This window comes from Lonchura striata, chromosome 14, assembly GCF_050655825.1.
Source record: "Lonchura striata isolate lonStrDom1 chromosome 14, ASM5065582v1, whole genome shotgun sequence".
In the NCBI taxonomy this organism is placed as follows: Eukaryota; Metazoa; Chordata; class Aves; order Passeriformes; family Estrildidae; genus Lonchura; species Lonchura striata.
In genome coordinates this window covers 15,406,484-15,432,667 of record NC_140716.1, presented here as the reverse complement: position 1 = coordinate 15,432,667, position 26,184 = coordinate 15,406,484, and the positions used below count along the sequence as shown (strand labels likewise).

The 26,184-nt window shown below is 50.5% G+C and overlaps 2 protein-coding genes across 2 annotated transcripts; one reads left to right on the top strand and one right to left on the bottom strand.

Moving 5' to 3' along the window:
* Positions 1–245: 245 nt before the first annotated feature.
* On the bottom strand, positions 246–9,542 carry ALG1 (ALG1 chitobiosyldiphosphodolichol beta-mannosyltransferase). Its single transcript, XM_077786786.2, has 13 exons — positions 9,317–9,542; positions 9,170–9,247; positions 7,938–8,041; positions 7,320–7,468; positions 6,742–6,831; positions 5,958–6,068; positions 5,004–5,119; positions 4,053–4,091; positions 3,449–3,508; positions 2,614–2,724; positions 1,588–1,702; positions 789–864; positions 246–463 (listed from the first exon to the last, which is right to left on the bottom strand). The coding sequence occupies exons 1-13, from the start codon at positions 9,522–9,524 to the stop codon at positions 329–331; spliced, it is 1,392 nt and encodes a 463-aa protein (XP_077642912.2). The 5' UTR covers positions 9,525–9,542; the 3' UTR covers positions 246–328.
* A 6,196-nt stretch (positions 9,543–15,738) lies between these two features.
* Positions 15,739–26,117, top strand: NAGPA (N-acetylglucosamine-1-phosphodiester alpha-N-acetylglucosaminidase). The gene is made up of 11 exons (XM_085591861.1): positions 15,739–15,962; positions 16,211–16,696; positions 19,325–19,464; positions 20,034–20,142; positions 20,362–20,490; positions 21,269–21,477; positions 22,497–22,544; positions 22,876–23,004; positions 23,911–24,042; positions 24,197–24,257; positions 24,784–26,117. Exons 1-11 carry the CDS (start codon positions 15,739–15,741, stop codon positions 25,016–25,018), a joined length of 1,902 nt encoding a protein of 633 aa, XP_085447987.1. The 3' UTR covers positions 25,019–26,117.
* Positions 26,118–26,184: the final 67 nt, after the last annotated feature.

The following is a 26,184-nucleotide window of genomic DNA, read 5'->3' as shown; positions in this document are numbered from 1 at the left end:
AAGCATCAGCCACGTGCCAAAGAAACCACACCCAAATCACCTTCTAAAGTGCTGACTGTACAGCAGGTGAAGCTGGCAATCCTTTATCTGTATTCAAGGATCTTCACCAAAAAAGGCCCTTCAAGCAGCACAGGTTCTCACACAACAAACAGCCTCAGCACCTTCAGCACCTCCTACTCACCCAGAAAGCTGAAACTGTAAAGGAAGAGTGTGAGAGCCATGACAAAGGAGTTAGAAACTGTAAGTACAGACAGTACAAAGTCTTTATTCACTGTTTTCCAAATGTCTGCAGCTGCTGGAATGTGTTTAACACCCTCCTTCCCTCCAGTCACTCCTTGTTGCCCAGCAAGGGAAGGACAGTCTGGTCCCAGCTCTGGTCCCAGCACAGCTGCCGGGACGCTCGCAGGTTCTCTCGGAAGCTGTGAAGTTTCCCTTCCAGGCTAGGGAAATCCAGGAAAAGCATCTGTAATTTAAAAAGCAAAACCACAGAAAAATAACTGTCATGTTCCATGTCAGGCACATTCTACCTTCCCCAGTGTTAACCCTCAACTACAGCTGCAATTCTGAGGTCTGGCCCCATAAAGAGAAAACAAGGACAGAATTTGAAATGCTTTTGCCAGCTTCAGGTTCACATTCAAATAGAAGTGAGGCAAACAATGCTCTCCAGGCCAGGCAGTACCTTGTGAGAATGCAAAACACAGAGGTGATGTTCAGATCTGAAAAGGCTGCTCACACAGTGGCACCTCTGGGGTTATTTCTGGGGGGAAAGAAATCATCAGAGCCTTTACCTTCAGCTGTTTTGCAAGTTCCTGTGAGTCCCTGAATATCAGACCGTTCTCATTGTGTTTCACCAGTTCATGTAAACTGTGAAAAAAAGTCACAAAAGGAAAACTGAGGCAAAAAGCAGTGAGTGGGACATTTACAGTGCTGCCCTGTGACATCCAAAGGACCAAACCAGGGTATCTGTATCATTATGGCCCCAGATGTCACAAGCTCCACACCTGACATAATGGAGTTAAACAGGTAGCTTTGAACAGTTAAAGACTTCTCCTTTCTATGTCAGACTAAATCTACCAGACCTGTTCCAAAGGACCCTCATTCTGTCTTTGTGCCACTCATCTGGACATCCATTGAAAACTAGGGCAATGATCTACTTTCAAACTAGATTTCTTTTCTATAAGGAAAATCTGTCCATGATCCATCATGAAATCTTCACAGGAATTTGTCTTATAAAGCTATGGTTTTCCCAAAGGACCATAAATTCCAAGAATGCCCATGCATACTCTCAGCCTTTCGCTGAACAGGTGTGTCTATGCAGAAGAAATGGTTTTTTTTTAAATTAAATATATGGAAACAATGGAATACAGGGATTTTTTTAAGGCCAATGCTTGCATTAAATGCTCCAATTTTTGTAGAAACTAGTATTAACTTTTAAACTTAAAACAACCTTGAATTCTATCTTACTGAATTTTAAAAATGCCAAAATACAGGAATCTCATTGAATTCCTGCAGTAGCTGCTGAACTCTGGCTTTGTAAGAATACTGTTTCATGTGATTCCCTTGAGCTGTAACAGAATAAGCTCTTACCATTCAAAATGTATTGCACACACAGGTAAACAGCAGCCAAACATATCCACCACCTTCATGGGCAAATCCAACCCACTGGAGGATTTATGGAGACACACCCCCAGGTCTGCTGAGCCTGAAAAGCCAACACAACACAGTCTGAACTCTCTGAAAGCAGCTCCTCTGTCCTCCTGCAAACCTTTATTTTTGTGCTGCTTTGGATGGTGCAAGTGAAACTTTCAACTACCCAGACACAATTTCAAGCAATCAGGGAAAAAAATAAAGCACAGGGCTGTTTTGGGACTCAAAATTAGTTATGTTTTAGAAAGCAGTCAGTGTGTGCATATTAAATTAAAGGGGATTTTGAAGTTTTATGTATCCTAAAACAGCCTTTCTGCCTCTTAATCTGCTAAAAATGGGTAAGTAAAGGAAAACCCCATCACAACCCCATCAGTATACACTGTGACCTCACTAGTGACCTCTCCCAGCTGAAGTCAGCTCAGAGGAATTAATAGTGTGATTTTACAAACATTATGTTCAGTATTTTAAAAGGACCAAATAAACAGTGTTTTACAGCCACATAAATTGTCAGGCTCTAACCCTGCAGAATGAAGATCACATTGAATATGTATTTTATAACTCTACTACTGCCACTTTTGTAATGAAGATGCTGAGGGAATAACATTCCAATGACATGTTAATTTAGAATTTCAGCTACTTTTGGTTGCTCAGCCAACTTTTTAATTTCATTTACTGGAGTGACCCTGAAAGTAAAATAGAACGTGGTCAGACACCTGCATTTCAGCATGGCTGGAAGAAACAAAGAGTGCAAAGAACACGCTGAAACAGCACCACAGCTACTTCTTGGGAAAGCAGAGAAAAGCCAGCCAGAGGAATTCAGCAGCTTTTCTGGAATGAGTCAGATCCATGAATATCCTGTCACTAACCAGCAACATTCCTGACTGTATTCTCCCAGCCTGCATTGGCCCCCTGCAACTGTGCTGTTTCCCACACTTCCTCAAGCCCTTTCCATCACCCACTATTTACCAAGCAGAAGAGGGTAATCCTCAGCTTCCAGCCATGGTGTACAGATCTGGATATGCTTCAAGTGCAGTTTTTGAATCAGTTCTTTGTAATAATCTTTTAGAGGTCCTTTACCTGTGTAAAATAAAAAGTTTTATCAAGATGACTGAAAACAGTGTGGTCTGTGAAATACAAGCTCCTGTTGGATCAGGTGCACTAACAGGATACTACACTTGTGGTACCCTAAAAAGACATGAAAAATCTTCCCTTGAAAGCAATGTGCACCTGGACTTCTCTTACTCAGTATTTCAGTTAGTTTTCCATCAGTGGAGAATCATGGAGTTTGTAAGGTTGGAAAAGCCCTCTCCAATCAAGTCCAACTGTTCCCCAGCACTGACAGGGCCAACACTGACCCCACACCCTGAAAGCTACACCCACAGGGCTTTAAATTCCCACAGGGCTTTAAATCCCTGCAGGGATGGGCATTCCACCACTGCCTGGGCAGCTGTGCCAGTGCCTGAGCATCCTTTCCATGAGGGAATTCTCCCAATATCCAGTCTAAACCTCCCCTGGCACAGCTTGAGGCTGCTTCTTCTGACATTGCTTTTGCAGCATCATCTTAACCTTGACCTTAGACTGTTTTTCATGCAGAGCTTGAGCAGACAGGGAGGCTCTTTAAGGATGTGCCATAATTGGTGAATGGTGCAATAACTCAGCTATAAATCACTGTCCTTATAACCAGACACAAAGGCAACAGTCCCTCCTCTCTCCCACCAGCAACAGAAGAGTCAGCACAGAACAAAAATGTCAACTAAACCTTCTGTTAGCACTGGAAGAACTGTACCACAAACATTCTCACCTGTTATCACACACACTAAAGCTGGAAGCCTTGCTCCTTCCTTGATAAACCTCTCATAATCTGGAGAAGATAAAACACTGGTCAGAGCTGACAAATCTCAGGGTGCTTGGTTGAAGAGTGGTGACAGTGCATTAATTATTGAGCTTCCCCTACAAGCATGTGTGAGTAACACAGCAGTAAATTCACCTATGTTAACATTTACAGACTTCCAGAAATAAATCAGGCTGTTTATGCATGAAGCATTTCTTCAACTGCTCCCCAATCAGTTGCTTCAATAGATCAATTTAGAACTGCAGCTGCAAAGTCTACAAGCTAAGACAAAGTATTCCCTCCCTTCCCATTAGCAGATACCTGTGGAGAGTAGATGTAATAGCTCAGAAAATAAAACTGCAGTTTAGAAGCCAGTTAAGAGATTTAACTCTCCCTGACAACTCCCCTGATTGAATTCAGATGTTGCACTGCTGTATTTCAATTACTAACCTAAAATTAGTGCTAATTAATCAAATACAACTGCATTTTCACCTGAATATAGAATTTAGTAAAACCCTTCTGAAGTGTCCAGAAGATCTCTTACAAATAGTGAGATCAATTCCTTCATACCAACCTTCTAAAGCTCTTAAAAGGACTGAGAAGTCTTCATCCTCTGAAAGAGAAGGCTTTATTAGTAATGTTCATATTTCTACCATGTTTAATTTTTGACTTTAAATAACAACTGAGATTTTCCTCGCCTTCACCTACAGTATTTAAATACAGACCAAGTACTCAAAGGTTAAGTACATATATGTACTTAAAGTTCACTATTTACTGAAATGTGCTATTAAAACTCCCCTAGTTTATTTTCATAAATAAAAGTCCATAGCCATGCAGAATGTTTATTTATTTTCCTTGTTGGCAACACAACAAATAAACCAGCTACAAATACTGTACATCTTTGAAGCTATCAAGATAAAATTTCTAAAAATTTCTAAAAATTTCTAAAAGTGAGAATTAAGTGTAAAAACTGCCCTATTTTTTCAAAGATAAAGACAATCCTGCCCATGGTCACTGGCAATGGATTTGTTTCCAGTCTCTGTTCCCTTCCTCATACAGAGAAAAAAATGTACATAATTATGTAATAAACATAATCAGAAATGGTGGAATTTCAAATTGGTTTGGGCTGGATGGGACCTTAAAGCTCATCTCATCCCAGCCTCCTGCCATGGGCAGAGACACCTTCAGGGTGCAGGGTGCTCAGTAAGGAGTAAATTTTTGAGTTTCTTCATCTCTTTTACACCACCATGCAAGACTTTATGTCTAAAATGAAAACTAAAAAAAAAAAAAAAAAAAAAAAAAATAGGAAACCTCTTTTATTCATTCTTAAAGTTGAGCTCTATAATTAAAATACAACTTAAAAAAAATCATTCATTTGTAGTATTATTTAGGTTACACAACATTTAGCTGCATCATACACACTTTGTCTTCAAATTCTCCCAGGTAAACAAAGGACAAACATAACTTCAAGTGTGAGAAAGTACAACCAGCCCTATTTGATATTAAAACAAAACTGATTCCCAACCTGTCCAGCTGGTGCTGCTGATGAGAAGGGCTGGCCGGCCCCTGGACTTCAGCACACTCCCACTGCTCCCATCCCTCTCGGTGAAGGCTGATCTGGCAGCACTGGGACTGGCAGTTCTGTACTATGGAAACACAACTTCCTGAGCAAGAACTACACACAGCCAGCAACAGCAGGGAATGCTCTGCTTAACTGGCACCAATTTCCACACATTCAGCTTCAGATTTGCTGCTCAACTTGTCTAGAAACAGAATTATTACATGACAGAAGTACCAGGACGGGGCAGGCCATTTTTCCCTCTTTCTTGCTGCTGCAGGCACAATTCCACTTTCCAGCCAAATGTTTTCCTTCACAAGTTGAGCAGAGTCAGCCTCCATTTCTGCAGTCTGTCTCACACTTACCACAGCATGGAGGCCAACAGCACATTTGTTCAACTAAACTCAGAACCTACACATTCTGAGCTGGGCATTTCCAAAAAATCCCCACCATGCACTGTGGATTTCACTTCTTTTTCAAGCCTTAGTTTGGTGAAGTCAAATCCTTGGTACATCTGCTACAGGTGACATCCTGCACTGCCAGAGGGAAGTGTTTAACACTTGGACCAAGATCCTGAAGGCTCTGCACAGTAATTAAGGAAGGAAGCTATTAAGGAAGCATCCAATGTGTGGGTCAGTGGGAAGCAGACACCTGCACCCCAGGTGCACCCCAGACACTCATCACAGATTGCCTCAGTGCTTATGCCAACTTCTTTAGAAACAAAACATTTCTACTACTTGTGTTACCACAGTTCAACCATTCCACTTCTCCTGGCCTCTCCTAGTGACAATTAAGGCACCTCAGTGCCCCCCCGTGCCTGCTGGGCATCAGAATACCCCACTCAAGTATTTTGGTAACTTAAGTGCCACAGCCCCACGTCCCTTGGTTAAGGACTGCAGGGGCAGCTGCACGTGCACATACCGTGCTTTGAAAGGCTCGTAGTCCTTGGCAAGTTTCATGAACAAGTTGTGTTGGAGGTCTAATGGCGTTTCCTTAAAATAAGATGCTGGTTTGTCATACAACGTCACAGCCCTGGGAGGAAATAAATATGCAGCTTAAATAAGATACAGAGGTAACAACGTGCACATGGCACAGTGGCAGGCTGCAACAATGTAATCAGAAAAAAAATAACCAAAAACCTAAGACATTTACTAAAAAAACTTTACTATGCTGCAAAGTAATTCACTTTTTGACTCCTACAACTTCCTGTATTCCTGAAGTTTGATGGAACACACCAAGGTGAGCACAAGTAACAGAGAACCCCTTTTTTGTGTGCTTATTCTAGGGGTGAAATGCACTTGTAAAAACTACAGACGTCACTGTCCTGATTTTCAAACTTACTCCATATCTGCCCCTGAGCAACTCTGATCTTGAAGCCCACAAGATAAGCTGGCAGGCCAGAGTAATTGTTCAAATCCCAGTGATACCCATCCCTCTCTGGCTCCACAGCCAACCTGCAGCAAACGTCCATGGCTCCTGGACTGCCCCTCAGTCAGTGGAGTGTTAGTTTAGAAGGATGATGAAGATTCCTGAATGCCCACACTATACTGGCCCATCACAAAACTGAGCTGGTGTGTTTCAGTGGTGATGGATGAGCTCAAGAGAGCTGCTTTTGTAAGATCCCTCTGGATCCTGAATCCTCAGGGATCTGTTCTGTCATTTACTTAGCACACACACACTAAATTGTCTGAGGCACATGGCTTACTTTATCTTGAAATTCACCCAGAGATCTTTCCTCATGGCATCAGTGACACACAGGTTATAGTCAGACAAGCGCCCAAAAAGCTTTTCATACCTGACAAAAATGAAATATCAGTCAGAAACCACAGGCAAACAATTGCAGCAACTGCTCCCAGGGCCCATGCTTGATGAAATCCAAAGAAACCCAACTGCCCCCAGAACTGAAATTCGATTGCCAATTTTTGATGGACTCCTGTTCTCCAAAGCATTTAGAGCCTTTAACCACACATAACCAATTCTATTCAGAAGGCGCTGTTCAAAGAAGAGCTGGAGTGTAAAGCAGCATTGGAGAATAAAAAACCCAGGACATATAAAGCAATTCCAATAACAAGATCAACATTTGCATAAGTAGGTAAAAACAACCTGCCTAATTCCTGCAACCCTCTCCCACATGTTCAACAAAGCAGCTGCAGAACAGAGACCAGTTTCACACAGCAAAAGCCCAGAAACCCCTCCCTGTGCCAATTATATTCTCCCCACCGGCCTCCATTCTGAATTCACCAAGACACATCATTTATAAAGAGCAGAAATGACTGCACAAACCATTCTGCAATCAGGACCAGTGGGTGGCTCCTCCCGTGACTCAGGCTCATGATGGTGTAGCCATAGTTGTGCCAATCAATGATGAGTTTGCTCCCCCACCACAGCCCTGCCACCCAGGCAGCAGCTATACTGGGTAAGCCTGGGGGATTCTGCTCAAAAACAAGACCAAAATAGCATAAGGCTGTGACCAAGTGACAAACACAAAGCAACTATGAGAAACAAAAAATCAAATTGGAGTCGCATCACCTTCAGGGAGCTTCATGAACAGAGACTCTTTGTATTCACTTAGGAACACTGGCAGGTACTTCAAATTTATCCCCTGGATCAATATCAAAATTCCCCTCCATTAAACACACTAACAATTCCAGTAAGATTTATTCTTTACTACTACCCATGGCAACGAAGTTTGAAAGCACAACAACTAACGGGAAGAGAAAACTTGACTTGTTAACAGACCAATCAAAGTTTAGAGCCAAAAAATACCTGGATACAGGTTTACACCACTGGTGAGGCCAGTTCAGCTCTGAAATAATTAGAACAATGTCTGAGATGGCTAAAAACACCCTGTAACATAGCACTATTTATTTGTACTGAAATTATTCCAAACACAAAACATACCTGAAGAAGAATATAGGATGGCTGTTCTATCCTCAGCAGCGTGTACAGTAACTGCACTGACTGCACAAGCACCTTTAGGACATACTGGAAAAGCTTTGGACCCACTGCAAAGTGACAGAAAAACAGGTAAGCGTATTAGAGCTCTCCCCACAGAAATGTGAACCTCAGAACCAGCCAGCTCTGCAGAGACAGGGTCAAAATGACATGAAAATGGACACACTTTATCTATGACCTGGGCAAGTGTCTGAGTGCACCCTCAGCAAGTTTGGAGATGGCACCAAGCTGGGTGAGAGTTCAATCTGCTTGAGGTAGGAAGGCTCTGCAGAGGGATCTGGACAGGCTGGATCACTCCAAGGCAGACACTGAGGGGCTGGAGCATATCCAGGGAAGGGAACAGAGCTGGGAAGGGGCTGGAGCCCCAGGAGAGGCCGAGGGAGCTGGGAAGGGGCTCAGCCTGGAGAAAAGGAGGCTCAGGGGGAACCTTGTGGCTCTGCACAACTCCCTGACAGGAGGGGGGAACTAGGGGAGTCGGGTTCTGCTCCCTGGGAACAGGGACAGGATAAGAGGAAACAGCCTCAGCCTGTCCCGGGGAGCTTTGGGTTGGATATTGGAAATGTTTTAAATCCCTGGGGGGATTTAAAAGTGGAGTTGGCACTTGGGGACACAAGTCAGTAGTGGCCTTGATAGTGCTGGGGGAATGGTTGAACTCGATGTTCTTAAAGGGCTTTTGCAAGCTTTATAATTTTATTCTATGATCACTATAAAACTATGTAAACATCTCGTCATCCCTACAAATTCTCATTCTGTATTTTGTACAGAAAGAAATCCTACACTCATTGAATAGTTTGAGTTGGAAGGGACCTTAAAGGTCATCTCATCTCACCCCCTGCCATGGGCAGGGACACTTTCCACTGTCCCAGGCTGCTCCAAGCCCCCTCCAACCTGGCCTTGGACACTGCCAGGGACGGGGTGGCCACAGCTGCTCTGGGCAACAGGGCTAAACACAAGGTCGGGGAGAAAGAGGTCGAACGAAAATAATTTCCACATTTTTCTCTGCATGCGAACAGCACCAGTGTACCGGCAGGTGTTTAACGCCAGCGGCGCCTGTTGAACAGAGAAAGGCAGACGAGGGGCTGTGCGTGCGGCGGGGCCGGAGCCGCACTCGCTGCGGGCTCTCCATGGCCCCGCTTCCCCCGGTCCCCGCTCCTCGGCCCCGGCCCGGCCGCACGCACCTCGCAGCCCGCTCAGCTCCGCCACGGGCACCAGCCGGATGTTCTCGCTGCGCAGCACGTCCCGGTGCGGCCGGGTCTCTGTGGGGAGAGCCCGGTCAGCGGCGTGGGCCCCGCCCGGCCCCGCAGCCCCGGCCGCCCCTCACTCACGGAGGTAGCCCAGCAGAGCGACCTGCCGCCCGTGCCGGGCCAGCGCCAGCGCGTGGTACTGCATCCGCGGGCTGCGGCCCAGGTCCCCCAGCACGGCCACGCACACCCGGCCTGCGCCGCCCGCCCGCCGCCGCCTCAGCAGCAGCAGCAACAGCAGCAGAGCCGCCGCCGCCGCCGCCGCCCACAGCGCCGGCCCCGCTGCCGCCATCTTGGGGCGCCGCGGGGCGGGAAACGCGCGCTGTGCGCCCCCTGGCGGCGCGGAGGTGCCGCGCTCTGAGGGGGCCCCGGCCGCGGGACCCGGCAATTACCGAGAGAATGTTAATTAATTACAGCATGGAGGGGGCTTCATTAATTACAGCATGGAGGGGGCTTCATTAATTACGGCATGGAGGGGGTTTAGTTAATTAGAGCGGCACTGGACACTCGTCTGCACTGTGGGGTTTCCTGGTAAATTTTAGAGCATCTAAAGTCAGGGGTGATTTCAGTGCAGCCCCGTTACTATCCGATGCGTGTGTTTTTGCTTAGTTTGAATTCAGCTAAATTCTAACTAGACCTTCTTTGGATCTGAGTTAATACTCTACATATTTCTGTGCTATCCCTCAGTTTGTTGTCTCAATCCCTGATCCTACTAGGTACTAAATCCTTTCAACATCTGCATCCCATTGGTTTCTCATATGTGTACCTAATAAACAATTTCCATCTATTTTCAGCTTGCTGATACCTGTTTTCTGGTGGAAATACAGCACAAACAGAAGGCCACCAACAGAAATATTTGCCACATTACATTGGCATCATGGAAGTGACTGAACACCATGTTGAAAAGGTCATTAAGTTGTACAAAAGTTTAATATTAAGTCTGTTGTACTGGACAAGAATCTGATAGGATTGTCAAACAATGCAGAGAACAAATGGCATTTTTTCACTACAAACAGGGATAAAGACACAAATGAACGATGTTGGTGACCAGGGACAGGGCCCAAGGGAATGGCTGGAGCTGTGCCAGGGCAGGTTTAGGCTGGAGATCAGGAAAGGTTCTTCCCCCAGAGGTGCTGGCACTGCCCAGGCTCCCCAGGGAATGGGCACAGCCCCGAGGCTGCCAGAGCTCCAGGAGGGTTTGGACAATGATCTCAGGGATGCCCAGGGTGGGATTGTTGGGGTGTCTGTGCAGGACCAGGAGCTGGACTGGATGATCCCTGTGAGACTCTTCCCAGCCAGGAAATTTCACAATTCCAGGCTTCTCTCTGTAGACCCTTGTGGCCTCCCATCTGGATGATATCCTGCTGTTCCAGTTAGGTTTCTTTGCCGGCTTTGACAGAGGCAGATGTCAGGTGTTGCATTTCCAGCGTAACTCTCCATATTGCCAAAGAGCAAGTAGGTGGTAACAATGAAACCATTCTTCTCCTTTAAAACATATTACTAATTACAAGTGTGGGCAGACTAGTTCCACAACAAAATAAAGCCTGGAATGTTTGCTCAAAGTTTCTGCTCGGAATGCATATTTTTCTACTGACAAAGCATGGAATTACAGAATCTTCTGAGTGGGAAGGGACCCCCAGGGATCATCCAGTCCAGCTCCTGGTCCTGCACAGACACCCCAACAATCCCACCCTGGGCATCCCTGGCAGCGCTGTCCGAACACTCCTGGTGCCCTGGCAGCCTCGGGGCAGTACCCATTCCCTGGGGATCCAAGGTTTCCTCAAGAAAAGCCCCCATCCCCTCCTGCTGTTACACACACAGCCCACCGTGGCACACACATCCCTTCCAACCTGTAGGAGGTCTGGTCTTGTGGGAATCTCTGGTTTCAGTCCCTCCTATCTCACCTGACAGCTCCTTGCCTGTACTATTTTAATGCAAAATGCAAATTGCTTTTCTATTTACTTCCTTGAACAAAGTGCAAATATCCTGGCTGCGATGGAATGAGGGACTGATGGATTCTTGCAGGCTATCCGACATAGAACCCCAACTCCATACCAGCTGTATTTTCTGGCAGGTTATCAAAGTACTTAAAATTACAAGTGTTTCAGCTTTGGGGATGCGGTCACTTAGTTTATGAAGGTAGAGTTGCAATAAAAGTCCTTTTGACCTATGTAATCTTCAGAGCACTTAGCTGGAAAAAGATAAATAAGGTGCAGTGATCACTTCTGGCTGAGGCTTTGAGAACAGGGATGCACTTGAGAGAAATGCATTTTCAGAGATTTCTGAATGTATTTCTCTCAAATGCATTTTCAGAGATCTACTGATCTCTGCCCAGAGAGTTTTTCATACGTGTTGAATAGCAGTTCTGTTTTACAAAAGCCTTTTCCTGTCTCTTCTTCCTGACCATTTCAGAAAGTTTGGAAGTGCTGTTTGCACTTACCCTAGAAATAATCTGTTTAAACTCTGTCCCCAGTCCTCCTGCCCTTGGTGGACTGCTGTGAGTGCAATAAACAGAGACAGAGCAGCCAAAATCCCTCTCACAAATGGAAGTTCTCTCATCCCAGAAGTCTCCAATTCAAATGTCTCAAGCAAATCTCATGACAGCCTGGTTACTCTTATAGCCATGTGATATATGTAGTTGAAACCTTTTAAAACCCACTTTTTTTTTTTTTTTTTTTTTTTTTTAATTTGCACTGAAAAAATGGGATTGGCTATCCCAGTAAGAAGTATTTGCACCAATCACACCTGCACTGTGGGGCACAGGCTAACTCCTCACAAACTCAACATGACTCCAAAGGGCTCTGAGCACTGGTACTGTGCTATATCACAAGGGATAAATTATGGCCATTTTTAACAGCAAGGTAATTTGCTTCTTGTGTTTTGCCACAGTGGAGACAAAAGGAGTCGGCTGCAGAATAGTCTCAATTTGGAAGCTATTCCAAGTGGCCTGAAATGCCACTGCAGGTGGCCCAGCACTGAGCCCACAGCCTGGTCTGGTGCTGCTGGGACGCCCCTGGGCTTTGCCTTGAAGATGAAAAGCCCATGGTGTTCGAAAGGAGGACCAGCCCTAATGTTCCTCTAACAATCCCATGCTCTAAAATACAAAATTAATGCTATTGTTTAGTACCTGCACCTGCTTTACCTCATCCAATGTCAGCTGTTTCCCATAAACTTTTCACAAAGCCTTCCAACCTTCTTGTTGGAAGGGAAAATGGCACAGGATCACAGAATCAATGCAGAGTTTGGATTGCAAAGGACCTTAAAGATCATCTCATTCCAACCCACTGCATGAAAAGACACTTTTAATGCTCCTTTTTCCTCAAACACTCTAAACTCTGCACCCTTCTTGGAATTGCTGCCTTTTAACCTCACCAGCTGCTTTTTTTCTGCTTTATTCATTTTCTCCTCACCCAAAAAATCTCTAAGGAAGGAGTGAAGGTAAAATAAGTGATCTAGGAAATTTTTACATAACTTCCCAAAGACAGTTTTCCCTGAATGGTTTATATTGGCTTTTCAGGCAGGTACAGGTTTATGTTATAGAAATACATTTTTTATTCCTCTCAGGGCATAGAAGAGGAAGAAAGGAGATAATCAGTAAAAGCAAAGCCAGTGTGGTTATCAGCCATATGGCTGGTAACCAGAGGGAAATTCAAATTAGTAAAAATTTGTTTCACAACACAAAGTTTTCAAATTGCAGAAAAAGGATAAAATGCTTCCTAATTGTGGTCATGCCCAAATTTTCAGAGCTGGACTGAACTCAAGGCTCAAGACACAAGAATATCTGCCTTATATCTGGATATACAATTGGAATTAGTATTAGCTCTAGACATCAGCATGCACACTCCTCTCATGATATTCAGTCTGATAACAGAAAAAAAGCACCCACTGGCTGACTCCACTGAGAGAATAAAACAGAGATATTCTGACTTAGAGCCTGACTTAGACTTCAGTTGGGCTGGGGGTGTGTCTTCATACCAAAGTTCAGCTGCTGAGATTCTTTAGGCCCAGTGTGGTCACAAGGTGTTTTCCCAGCCCCCGCACACACATCTGCATTTTGGGGACATGAATGTGGTTGTGACACAACCTGGAATGGATACTGGTTATCTTTAACAGCAGGTAGTTATCTCAATTAGTGGGGAAATCATGTGTCTCTGCAAAACAAACACTGGAATTCTGGCAATGCCACCCTTTCCTCTGAGCAAAACAAGTCCCTTGTACTCCACTTAATATTAATTAGATGGAAGGAGCTGCTTTAGAGGGGAAAGTAAACTGAAAAGCAAAGGCACTATATGGAAAGGAGAGACTATACCTTTTTGAAATAGTGCTTTGTTTTTCATTCCAATTGGGAAGAGGTTTCTGTTCCCTGTGGATTTCCAAAGGTGACTTTTGGCCCGTGGATTCTACTGTATGATGTGATTCCGGGCTCTCTTGTAAGCCACAGTAAAGACCATGTGAGTTTGGGCATTGGGTGGAAGCCTCCCACTGGAACCCTTAGTACATGATGATCCCTGTGAAAATGTGAAGCTCTTTGAGCAAAAGGCCAAGCACAAACCTGAGTGAACTCCCAGAGCACTCTACTCATGCTTTATGTAGAGCCGAGTTTAGATCATGAAAACCACCTTTAGGCCACCCTGGATTCCACTGGACAGCTTGTTTCCAGCTGGAAACACAAGTAGGACGCCTGCAGTTCTCCATGGCTGAATAAAAATGGAGGCATAATAACCATAAGCTAAGATCTTTTAATGCACTGGCTTGTCCTAAGGGAGTTTTCTGGTTAATTTGTGACATAGAACTCAATTTTCCCACCTGCAGAACACCTGAGACAGCAGCATATTTATTTATCTGAACCAGGTGTGCTTATCCTGAGAAAGCTGAGGCATAATCCACTGGCTATGGAAACACTGGGTTCTCCTCCTGCAATACAGCCTCAAGCTTGTGGCTCCACAGCCCTGGTGCCCAGGGCGCAGGGGTGGTTCCTGTCCTTGTACCACCTCATTTATGGAATCCAGGCCTGAAGAGAGCTGGGGAAGGACTTTGACAATGTGATAAGACAAGGGCAATGCTGTGTGTCCAAGACCCTTCATTCCCACCAGAAGGGAATGTGGCCTGTGGAGAACCTGCTGCGTGTCTGACGTGGGCAAAGCCACTGCTGTAAGTGAACCACAGGCTGAGAGTGGAGGAATTTGTCTCCTCAAATATCTCAGTCCTCAAATGCCTTAGTAAAGAGTTTTGCTACTATGGGCAAACGTGGACATTATTACTACTCGTTGAATAAACCAAGCTGCTGCCTGCCCTCTCTCTGAGCAGGCTGAGTGTCACTATCACCCCATTCAATTCCACTGCAACAGCATAAACACTGATAAAAAAATGTGGTGATAGGACAAGGGGAATGGCTTCCCACTGCCAGAGGGCAGGGATGGATGGGATATTGGGAAGGAATTGTTCCCTGGCAGGGTGGGGACGCTCTGGCACAGCTGCCAGAGAAGCTGTGGCTGCCCCTGGATCCCTGGCAGTGCCCAAGGCCAGGTTGGACATCGGGGCTTGGAGCAGCCTGGGACAGTGGAAGGTGTCCCTGTCATGACAAGGGTGGAACTGGCTGAGTTTTAAAGTCCCTTCAAACACAAAACATTCCATGATTCTGTGATTTAATTCTTCCAATAATGTCTTTGACTAAGACATTTCTTGGAAGAGAATATTCCCAGGTTTGTAAACTACAGCTCATTTTCATCATTACTCCATTAGCCATGGTGTACCAGAGGATCCAGCCACTGACGTTAGATTCAGGATCACCCAGAGCTGCTTCAATGTACCGTCATTCCCTCAGTGTAGCTATTTTTCCCTTCTGGAAAACAGACACAGTCTTAATCCTCCGTAAGGGGGTGACGGATCTGCACTGGGGACGTAAGATCTGTGCTGCCCGTGAGTGTCAGAGGAGCTGTGCAGAAAGAGCCGGACCCTCGGAGCCCGGGTGCCTGGCCCGTGTCCGAGCGCTGTCCCGGTTCCCGTTTCCCGGCCCGTGTCCGAGCGCTGTCCCGGTTCCCGTTTCCCGGCCCGTGTCCCAGCGCTGTCCCGTTTCCCGGCCCGTGTCCCAGCGCTGTCCCGGTTCCCGTTTCCCGGCCCGTGTCCGAGCGCTGTCCCGGTTCCCGTTTCCCGGCCCGTGTCCCAGCGCTGTCCCGGTTCCCGGCCCGTGTCCGAGCGCTGTCCCGGTTCCCGTTTCCCGGCCCGTGTCCCAGCGCTGTCCCGGTTCCCGTTTCCCGGCCCGTGTCCCAGCGCTGTCCCGGTTCCCGTTTCCCGGCCCGTGTCCCAGCGCTGTCCCGGTTCCCGGTTCCCGGCCCGTGTCCCAGCGCTGTCCCGGTTCCCGGTTCCCGGCCCGTGTCCCAGCGCTGTCCCGGTTCCCGGTTCCCGGCCCGTGTCCCAGCGCTGTCCCGGTTCCCGGCCCCGCTCCCGGCCCCGCCAGCCGCCAGGGGGCGCCGCCGCCGCCGCCGCCGCCGCCGGAGCCCGCCAAGATGGCGGCGTGCGGGGCTGTGTGCGGGGCTGTGTGCGGAGCTGCGTGCGGGGCTGTGTGCGGGGCAGCGTGCGGGGCTGTGTGCGGGGCGGCGGGGCCCGCGGGTCGGGGTCCCAGCCGGGCGGGCCCGGCCCCGGGACGGGGATCGGGGCGAGCAGGGGTCGGGACGGTGCTGCTGGCCGCGTTGGCGGTGCTCGGCTCGCTGCAAGTGGCCCGCGGCGCCGGGTGAGTGTGTGGGCACGGTCTGTGGCGCGCCGGCGGTGCCCGGTGCGGGGCTCCCGGTGCCCCGAGGCCGGGCCGGTGCAGCGCTGCCCGGCGGCACGGCCGCCCCGGAACCGCGGGGCGCGGGACTCGCGGGCCCGGGGCCAGCGGGGCCGTGCCCGCCCGGGGCCAGCGGGGCCGTGCCCGCCCGGGCTGCGCCGCTCTCATCTCCCCGCGTTTCGGCCTCGGACAACCGGGTGTTGTCGTTGCAGGAGCCCCCGCAGCGAGCCCCTGCTGCGGCCCTACCCGGCCCGGCAGCACGGCCCCCGGCACGGCCACCGGCACGTCCGGGACTGCCAGCCCGTCCAGTACGGCAACGTCACGCACCAAGCGTGGCCCGGCGACAACAGCACGGCCGGCCCGGTGGCTGTCACCAGGACGTTTGTCTCGTACATCCCCGCGGAGGGCAGCGGCCGCAAGGTGATCTATGGCCACTTCACTTTCGTGAGGAACCCCCTGAGGACCTTCTCCGTGCTGGAGCCGGGCGGTGCCGGCGGCTGCCTGGCTCAACGCAGAGCCCCCGTGGAGGAGACTGCAAAGCTCAGCAGGTGTCTGGTGGCCCAGAACGGCGGGTACTTTGACATGAAAACTGGAGAGTGCCTTGGGAATGTTGTGAGCGATGGAAGGCTGGTGAGAAACTCTGGAGGCCTACAAAACGCTCAGTTTGGCATCCGGAAAGATGGCACCTTGGTGTTCGGGTAAGAGCTGGGGGGTGTTTGGAGAATGCTCTCTAGCCTCAAGACTTTCAGGCATCACTGGGCAGGAAGCTCATCCCAGCACTGCCTCCTTGGCCTCCCCAGTTAGAGCAGAAACTCACCTGGATTGCTGAAGCTAGGGATGTTCTAGCTGTACCTCATGGAGCTATCTCTGTGGCCCTTGGCTCGTGTCCTAGGATGAAGAGAAACTCAGTAATTATGATCTCCAGCTGTTTAGGTTCCAGTGTCTCCTCTCCCAGCTGCAGCAGGGACACTGGCTGGGGTAGAAGGGGAGAGGGCTCTGTGTTCCCTGCAGAGGAGACACAGAGTGGAGTGTCTGTGCTCTGGCTGCAGTAGAGAAAGGCTGGGTTTGGAAGGGACCTCAGGAGGTGCCTCATCCAGCACCCTGCTCAGCACAGGTTGGATTGAGTGGGCTGCTCAGGGCCACATCTGGTTGGATTTTTAACATCTCCAAGGTTGGATACTCCATATCCTCTCTGGGCAAACCTGTGATTGACCATATTAACACTTTTTTGGAACACTTCAAGGGTGGTGACTCCACCACTGCCCCGGGCAGCTGTGGCAGTGCCTGACCACCCTTTCCATGAAGGAATTTTCCCCATGTCCAACCTGAACCTGCCCTGTTACTTGAGGCTGTTCCCTCTCAATCTGTCCCTGTCCCTGGGAGCAGATCCTGAATCCCCCCAGCTCTCCCCTCCTGTCAGGAGTTGTGCAGAGCCACAAGGTCCCCCCTGAGCCTCCTTTTCTCCAGGCTGAGCCCCTTCCCATCTCCTTCAGCCCCTCCTGGTGTTCCAGCCCCTTGCCCAGCTCTGTTCCCCTCCCTGGACCTGCTCCAGCCCCTCCGTGTCCTTCCTGCCATGGGGACCCAGGACTGGAGGTGCCTCAGCAGTGCCCAGCACAGGGGGTGGTCACTGCCCTGGTCCTGCTGGCCACACTGTGGCTGGTCCAGGCCAGGCTTCACTGGCCTTGATCACCTGGGCATGTGACCCTCCCCAGGCAGATGGAGACAGAAGTTCTGATCATCCTCTGATGAGGAACATATGACTGAGAGACTGTAGTGCTCCCTGGAGTGCAAGGCTGTGGTATTCACACATCCTTTGAACAGAGAGAGAGACACAGACTTTCCCAGGATTTTGCTGGGAAAGTCTGTGTCTCTGTTCAGAGGATGTGTGAATACCACACAAGGCCTCCAGGAGCTGCCCTTCCCCAGCAGCAGGAGGATCCTAAAACTCCAAGAAGGGTTCTGAGGACCCTCCTGCTGGTCTCAGAAGATGCAGCAGCAGCAGCCTGGAAGTTGCATCCTCCAGTTCTGGTAGCTCACTCCCCGGCCTCAGGAAGGATCCCTGCAAAGCCACACTGAGTTTGCCAAACCAGGGCTTTGTCCTGCAGCCATTCTGGCAGCCCTGAGTACCATGGCCTTGATTTGTGTGAGAGAGGTGTTGGGTGGGTGTCCCTTCAGTGAGGGGGCTTCTGCAGAGGAGACCAACAACAATTTCAGGGTCACTCTTGAGTCCTTAACCTCAGCTCTGCCCTGCTGCTCCCCAGCTCTGGCATGATGTCCCTGTTAAATGGAACTATTGTGATATTTGGTGGCACTGTGCCTTCCAAACCATGATCAGAAAAATAGTTTGGGTGTAAGTAATTTTGGCTGTCAGTGTCAGTCCCTGCCCAGACTGTTTGTAGTTTGATCTGCTTTCAGCCATGTTCATGTTGTCTCCTTGTTCCTTTCCCATGGGAAAAGGGAATTAGTTTTGCACGTTTTCCATTCAGGTATTTGCAATTACACATTTCTACAAAGCTTTGTTTGCCCACAGTCATAGATACTGAGCAAAAGTTGAGCATCCAGCTCCCACAAGACATCAAAAAAGTCATCTTTAAACCCAAAACCTCTGGCAGAGCACAGCTGTCCTGCTCCAGCCCCTGCTCCCACGCTCTCAGTTGCAAACATCCCCCAGCACCAGGCTCCCATGAGGCTGATTCCCCCAGACATCCCCCATCACCCTGATTCAGGAGAAAGCAGTATCCCTCGGGAGCCACCCTGTGGTGACACACAACACCTGAGCATGGAGCTGGGACCTGAACAATCCTTTTGCTGCCTGCTGGAGCAGGGAAACCTCCTTCCCAGTTGGAAGGAGCAGGTGGCATCCAGCACAGCTGCAGGCAGGCTGGATGCTGTAGCTCCAAATGCTCTCCAAAGCTGTTTGGTGTCACATTTTTGGAGAATATAAGCTGACAGGCAGCAAGATGTTACAGCTGCTTCCACATATCCCTGAGTATTTGGCAGTGACTCTGTCCTTGTGTTCTGCCAGATGCTTTCTGCTCTTGTTAACCTGGCTCAGATCCACTTGCCACATTGCTGCCTTTGCTGGCCACACGGAGGCACAGTGGCCTGGGACCGTCATTAGCTGTGGGATTGTGTAGAGGAGCAGAGAACAGGGGCTGCTCTGGCTCCTAAAGTGATGTTTCACACTGCTTGGCCCCTGGTTTTGGATGTAGCTATTCTTCATTCTGCCTTTTCCTGCCCTTCTCCCTACTTCAGGAGCCTGCTGGCAGCAGGAGAGGCTTTTCCATGATGTGACTGTGGGTAACCCTGCTGCCTTCTGTTCCTAGTTACCTGTCTGAGGAGGATGTCCTGGATCAGTCAAACCCTTTTGTGCAGCTCGTGAGTGGGGTGGTTTGGCTGCTGAGGAATGGAGAGGTGTACATCAACCAAAGCCGGGCGGCTGAGTGTGGTGACACTCAAACCACAGGTAAATACTGTGGGGCCTGGCTTCAGCCTGCCATGGACTGTCCTTCCCCTGGGGCTCTGGGGAGAAGGGGCACCTAAGAAGTCAAGCTTCATAGATAATGGAATAGTTTGGGTTGGAAAGGACCTTAAGTGATCTTACTCCACACCCCTGTCATGGGGAGGGACCTTCCACTGTCCCAGGTAGCTCCAAGCCCTGTCCAGCCTGGCCTTGGACACTTCCAGGGATCCAGGAGGAGCCACAGCTTCTCTGGGCAACCTGGGCCAGGGCCTCACCACCCTCACAGTCAAGAATTCCTATCCTGTCTAAACCTGTCCAGAGAAACTCAGCATGTGCCTCTTACAGGAGTGTAAAGCCAAGGGATTGTGAGTCCCCTGCTTTGTGCTTGTGCCAGACAAAAACTTAATCAAGAGCACGGTTATAGGGCTTGGATGAACGAGAGGAGGCTGGGCTGTGCTCTCCCTGTGTTTCAGTTCAGATGAGGCCCTTGCTGGGAGCTCTTTTGCAGACAGATGTCTCTTAGCAGCCCATCCTGTCCCCCAGCTGAGTGTGAATTGTTCCCCGTCCTGCAGGAACCTTTGACAAGTTCATCAATGTGATCTCAGCCAGGACTGCGGTGGGACACGACCGTCAGGGCCGCCTGGTCTTGGTTCATGTGGATGGACAGACAGAGTCCAGAGGGTAAGGGCTTAAATTCCTGGCACTGGAGGGGCACTGCAGCTGTCAGGGACATGTTTTAAGGCAGAGACTTGCAGAGCTCAGGAGAGCCAGAAAAGGCTCACAGAGCCCTCCTCAGGGTGCCTGGGATGGGAGAGCTTCCCCTTCCATCACAGAGAGCAACAAGCTCCTGATCTGACAGCTTCACTGAAGGCAAATCAACAAACAACCTCTGCTTTGCAGGGTCAACCTGTGGGAAATGGCAGAGTTCCTGAAGCAGCAGGGAGTCATCAACGCTATCAACCTGGATGGTGGAGGCTCTGCCACGCTGGTCCTGAACGGGACCCTGGCCAACTACCCCTCTGAGCACTGGTGGGTGCTGCCCGGGGGCCCTGCAGCTCCTGTTGGGTGCAGAGCCCTGCCCCACGCCCTGGCCTGGCTGGGAGGGCACAGCAAAGGCAGGTGACAGGATCTGCAGGAGCAGGCAGCTCTAGAATTTAAAGAGATTGAGTGACTCCATGTTTTTTCCACTTAGTTATCAAGGATTAAGGCTGAGCTGGTTCCAGACAGGCAGCAAAGCTGTGGCTGTGACTGAGTGGCTGATGTGGGAATCGGATAAGGCAGCAGCTCTTGGTCTGGGAGATTCAGAGCTGCACATCCATGGGAATTAGCAGAGATCTGTCAGCAACTTATTATTATGGAAGAGAAACACTGACTTGGAGACCCTGCCCTTCCTCATTGGAGAGAATCTAAAGAATATTTTGTTTTAAATTCAACTTTTTAGTCACTTCTGACTGTAAACATGAAGGGATTTAACATTCAGTTGCCATAACTACAGTGATACAATTAATATCAAAGCAAATAACGTTCAAGAAAATGTGTGCTGGGTGTCAAAATGAGGGAAGTTGGGACTGTTTTAAGGGGGACTGTGTTGCTTCTGTAATTCCACGTTTGAAATTGTACCTATCAGATGGGATTTATAACTCAGTTAAAACATTGACTCCAATGCAGTTTATTGTTTATATATTCCCAGTATTAATGTTCATGTCTGCAGTGTGGCTCAGGAGGAAATCTCTGGGTTACGTAACGGGTGTTGTGTTGTGCTGGGCGGTGCAGGGTGAGCTCAGGCTGTCCCCTCCGCTGTCCCCAGCTCCTTTGACGGCATGTGGCGCTGTCCCCGGAGCGTCTCCACCGTGGTGTGCGTGCACGAGCCGGGCTGTGACCCGCCCGACTGCAGCGGCCACGGGCTCTGCGTGGCCGGGCACTGCCGCTGCGACAGCCCCGTCTGGGCAGGGCCCGCCTGCGACACCTTGGACTGCGGCCCTGCCAACTGCAGCCTGCGCGGCGTCTGCAGCGCCGGTGAGTCCCTGAGCGGCGACACCGAGGGGCAGGGTGACACCGAGCGGGCAGGGTGACACCGAGGGGCAGGGTGACACCGAGCGGGCAGGGTGACACCGAGGGGCAGGGTGACACCGAGCGGGCAGGGTGACACCGAGGGGCCTGGGTGACACCGAGCGGGCAGGGTGACTCCAAGGGGCCCGGGTGACACCGAGGGGCCCGGGTGACACCGAGGGGTCTGGGTGACTCCAAGGGGCCCGGGTGACACCGAGGGGCCCGGGGCGCAGCAGCGGGGCAGAACCTGGCTGCACCTCCGTGGGGAATATCCCTGGGGAATACTGTGTGCCTGTCACCAGGCACCAGCTGGGTGGGTGGGGCTTCTTCCCCTCTCCAGCATCCAAGGCACAGATGGTCAGAACGCCTTGCCTTTAGGAGCCAGTAGCAGGGCTGGGGGCTGGAAACTTAAAGCTCTGTGCCTCAGTTTACTTTTCTGGCCCAGGGTTGTGCTGTGGGCTTGTGAGGCTGTTGATGGACAGGGCTGTGTATTATGCTGTGTGACAGCAGCTGCTTCTGTCCCCTGCCCTTACTGTTCCTTCTTCACCTGCCTCTCCTACTTCATAATTTTTACAAGTGTGCAGTTGCTACTCTCCCATGAATCTGAACCTAGGGATTGCTGGAATGTCTGCCCCCAGCTTCTGCCCCTCTGTGCCCAGTCCTGTTACCCTCTTCTTGTCCTCCTGACTCCACTCTCATTCCAGTGTGCCCCAGTGCAGTGGCTGGGCAGAGCTCGGTGGGTGCAGGTGTTGCCAGTAGCTGCCCCAGAGTTGATCCCAGGGAATGCCATCAGCAGGGATTCTGCTACATTTGGCAGCTGGGGAGGGGGTGTGTGAACCCACCCTTTGTGTGGGTGCAGGGTTCCTCTTCTGGGGGTTTGCTGGCAGGGGTAAGAGGGCACCTCAAGAGGCAGAGGCTCCTAATTTCAAGTCCTTGCTGCTTGCAAGTGTTTTGTTGTCAGTAACGCCTGGTCCCTGTTTTTGTAGCTGGATGCCTGTGTGACGCCGGCTGGACTGGCAGCAACTGCACTGAAGGTAAATGCTGGCTGCTGCTCCACTGCCTCTTCACAGCCAGGGAGAGGGCAGTGGGAACCACTTTCAACAGCTGCCTGCCCGAGGTGGGCAGCAGGGAAGGGAAAGGCCACCCTGTGGGCTGGGCTGCTCTTTTCTGGCAGTGTGTGTTTAGTTGCAGCTGGAGCATCTGCAGCTGGCTTGGCAGGAGACACTCAAGTCTTTGCTCCTTGTTCAGGACACACACTCAGCTTATTGCTGAGCATCCTTCCACAGGGCTGAGCTGTGGCTGTGTGCTGGGATTGCTCAGCTGTGCTGCCAGAGCCCTGGTGACACCTCTGCTTGTCTCCTGCAGCTTGTGCTCCTGGTTCCTACGGGGAGTCCTGCAGCCAGAAGTGCCGGTGCCAGCACGGCAGCTCCTGTGACCCCGTGCACGGAGCCTGTTCCTGCCCTGCCGGCTTCTACGGCACCAGCTGTGAGCACGGTAAGGGTCTCAGCGACCTCTGGGGCTGGGGACAGCATTTTCTGTCACCTCTGAGCCACCTCTTAGGTGCAGTTGTGCTGGGGTAGCTCAGGCCTGAACATCAGCAGCCGGCTCCCAGCTCTTCTGGGCCCGCCTGTCCTACACAAATGGGCTAAAAGGGAGAGGAAGGAGCAGAGAGGAAAGAGGAGTTTGCTTCATCAATGGAAATTGTGGATTCTTGTTTAGTCTTAGCCTCAAAGAACTGCATTCTTTTCTCAGTGTTCCTGAGTGAACACAAAACATCCTCTGCTCCAGGGTGTTGCACCAGGCCCTGCTGCAGTCCAGGCTGCAGGTGATGCAGGTCAGTGCCTGTGGAATGCTCCAGAGGGCTGTTCTGCCATCCCACCCTCACACTACTTGTGCCAGTGCTAAGTGTTCTGCCTGGTAACCACTCCAGGTCCTCCTGTGTCTGAGTGAACGATTTAATTACAGGGGGGTGTGAACTTCCTGGCTGCCTGCTTGTGTCACTGATGCTGTGTTCCAGCCTGGGAACACTCAGCCAATCCCATCCCAGAGATGTTGCCCAGAGAAGCTGTGGCTGCCCCATCCCTGGAAGTGTCCAGTGTCAGGTTGGACAGGTCCTGGAGCAATCTGGGATAGTGGAAGATGCTCCTGCCCATGGCAGGGGGTAGGAGCAAGATGAGCTCTGAAGTCCCTTTTTCAACTCAAATCATTCCATGATTCTGTGATCCATTTTACACAAACTTCCCTCTGAAGCACACCAAAGAGCAGCCTTGAACTCCCAGCATGGAGCTCGCAGGCTGCTGCAGGCTCAGCTGAGCTAAGGGAGCTGCAGCCACAGCCTGGGTGGCCTCAGAGCAGGTGGAGCTTTGGCAATGACCAATCCCTTTGTGATCCCATCCCCAGAGTGTCCCCTGGGCTGGTTTGGGCCGAGCTGCCAGAGCCGCTGTGAGTGTGACCACTCGTGTCCCTGTGACCCCGAGACTGGCAGCTGCAACATCACCCACCACGGGGCACTGCAGGACCACTTACACAGAGGTATGTGACTGCAGGGGGTGGGGTTTGTATAAAAGCTGGAAGAGCAGATTTAGTGCATAATGGTGTTTGCTTAGCCACCAACTCTGCTTTACCTTGCTCTTCTTTAGTGGAATTTTACACCCTGCCCCATTTTATTTCCCTCTTTGTTTTCCAGCTGGACAGTGTTTGGCTTCCCAGAAAAAGGAAAAGAGCAAAGAAAAGTTCTCTCTGTCAGAGTAAGTGTTTGGTGCTCACTGTACACCTCAGAGGCTGTCACAGAGCATGGGGAATGTTCAGTCTGCAGAAAAAGAGGCTCAGGGGGGACCTTGTGGCTCTGCACAACTCCTGACAGGAGGGGACAGCTTGAGGGGTTCGGGCTCTGCTCCCAGGGAACAGGGACAGGAAAAGGGGAAATGGTCTCAAGGTGTGCCAGGGGAGGTTTAGGTTGGATATTGGGGAAATTCCTTCACAGAAGGGTGGTTAGGTAGTGGCACGGGGTGCCCAGGGAGGTGGTGGAGTCCCCATCTCTGGAGGGATTTAAAAGCTGTGTGGATGTGGCAGCTGGGAGCATGGGTTGGTACAGTGCTGGGAGAACTCTGTGATCTTGGAGGGCTTTTCCAACCGAAATGATTCCATGGTTCTGTCCTGCCTGAGAGCAGGCCCACAAGCTTGGGAGCACAGAGAAGGGAGGGCAATCCTCTGCACACCTGGGCACACAAGCCACAGGTGAGCTGCTGGTGATGTGATCTGTGTGTCCCACAGAAGCTCGTGGCTCTCCCTGAGCTCTGCCCTGGCCCTGCTGCTTGTGCTGAGTGCCCTGGGGAACGTGGGGCTGGTGCTGCAGGGGCGGCGGCGGCAGCAGGACCGGGACTATCGCTACTACCCCCTGAGGGACATCAACGGGGACACCCCTCGCAGCCCCACCTCTGCTGCCTGGGACCAGGAGGATATTCAGGAGCCCGAGGACACTCAGGACCCAAACCAAGAGTTCCTTTAGAATCATGGATGGGATGAGGTATTTCACCCTGCATTGCCCCTCAGCACCGACTGGGAGCCTCAAACTGCTGCCTGAGGAACCTCAGCCCAAGAACTGCCCTGTTGAGGCTGTGGTTTCCTTTCCTCTGCTGTCCCAGCACTCAGGACTGCAGCATTAGGGGATGCAGGACACCCCTTGGGTGAGGGAATTCCACAGCTGCAGCAGGAAAGGAGATGGGCTGGTTCCTTCCAAAACTTGAGGGAAACAGCTGAGGGATGCAAGTCACAGGCACCTCTGAAAGATCCCTGCTCACCCGAGCAGTGCTTTTTAAATGCTAGTTAAACTGCCTCTAGTACAAAGCTGGGCTTAAGGGTATTAGTCAGTGTCTGCCCTTCCTTGCTAAGCTCAGATTTTAATCAGAGAAGTGACCAAGTTTGTTCTAAAATGTTGAAGCAGGTGAAGCACCCAGTGCCAGCAGAGCCCTCTTCTTCCAGCCGTGGTGGGGGCTTGGGTGACACGCAGGGCTGTGACAGCCCCCGCAGGGCTGGAGGGTTTTCTGACCAAGCCTCAGGCCAGAGCAGCCCCAGAGCGTGATGGGTGCTGTGTTTTGGGGCAGCTCCTGCACCACAGTGCCAAAAAAAGCCCTCTCAGGTCCCAGGTTCCATTTGTGCATCTCTCCAAGTCCCAGGAGCCAAAGGCTCTGCCCAGCTCCGTGGGCTGAGGGACCCTGGCACAGCCTGGAGCTGCCCCCGTGGGGAAGGGCACAGACAGGGAGAGCCTGGCATGGCTGGCGTGGCACGAACTAGGCTGCCCTACCCCAGCTGGGCACTCCTCAGAGGGACAGGATCTCAAGCACCTCCTCTGGAATCTGGAACACGTCTTGCACAGTTACGTTCAAACAGCGTTTGAGTTTGCTTCCCCGTGAGGGAAGCCCAGCCTTGGATGCTGCAGAGGGGCGAGAGCCTGAGCCCCACACATCTTTATGCACTCACTCCCTTTTTACCTCTCCAAGTAAAGGATGTATAATTTCTGTGCCAGTGTTGGCACCAAATCAGCCTGTAACCAAAAGACACTATTTTTCTATGATTTACAGAAACTTGAATAAAGTCTTTTAGTGCTACCTGCCTGAAACTCCAAATTCCTGATGTGCAGCTGCAGAAGGAGCTGATCCCTTCCCAGTTAACCTC

Bases quoted from the DNA above. Each gene is read 5' to 3' on its own strand.
- ALG1 (XM_077786786.2), bottom strand. From the start codon at position 9,524: ATGGCGGCAGCGGGGCCGGCGCTGTGGGCGGCGGCGGCGGCGGCGGCT. The intron at 3,509-4,052 runs GTTGGTATGAAG...TATCTTCTCCAG, and splicing joins CCTTTTAAGAGCTTTAGAAG to ATTATGAGAGGTTTATCAAG. The intron at 2,725-3,448 runs GTGAGAATGTTT...TATTTTACACAG, and splicing joins TTTAGTGTGTGTGATAACAG to GTAAAGGACCTCTAAAAGAT.
- NAGPA (XM_085591861.1), top strand. From the start codon at position 15,739: ATGGCGGCGTGCGGGGCTGTGTGCGGGGCTGTGTGCGGAGCTGCGTGC. The intron at 15,963-16,210 runs GTGAGTGTGTGG...TTGTCGTTGCAG, and splicing joins CAAGTGGCCCGCGGCGCCGG to GAGCCCCCGCAGCGAGCCCC. The intron at 24,043-24,196 runs GTATGTGACTGC...TTTGTTTTCCAG, and splicing joins GCAGGACCACTTACACAGAG to CTGGACAGTGTTTGGCTTCC.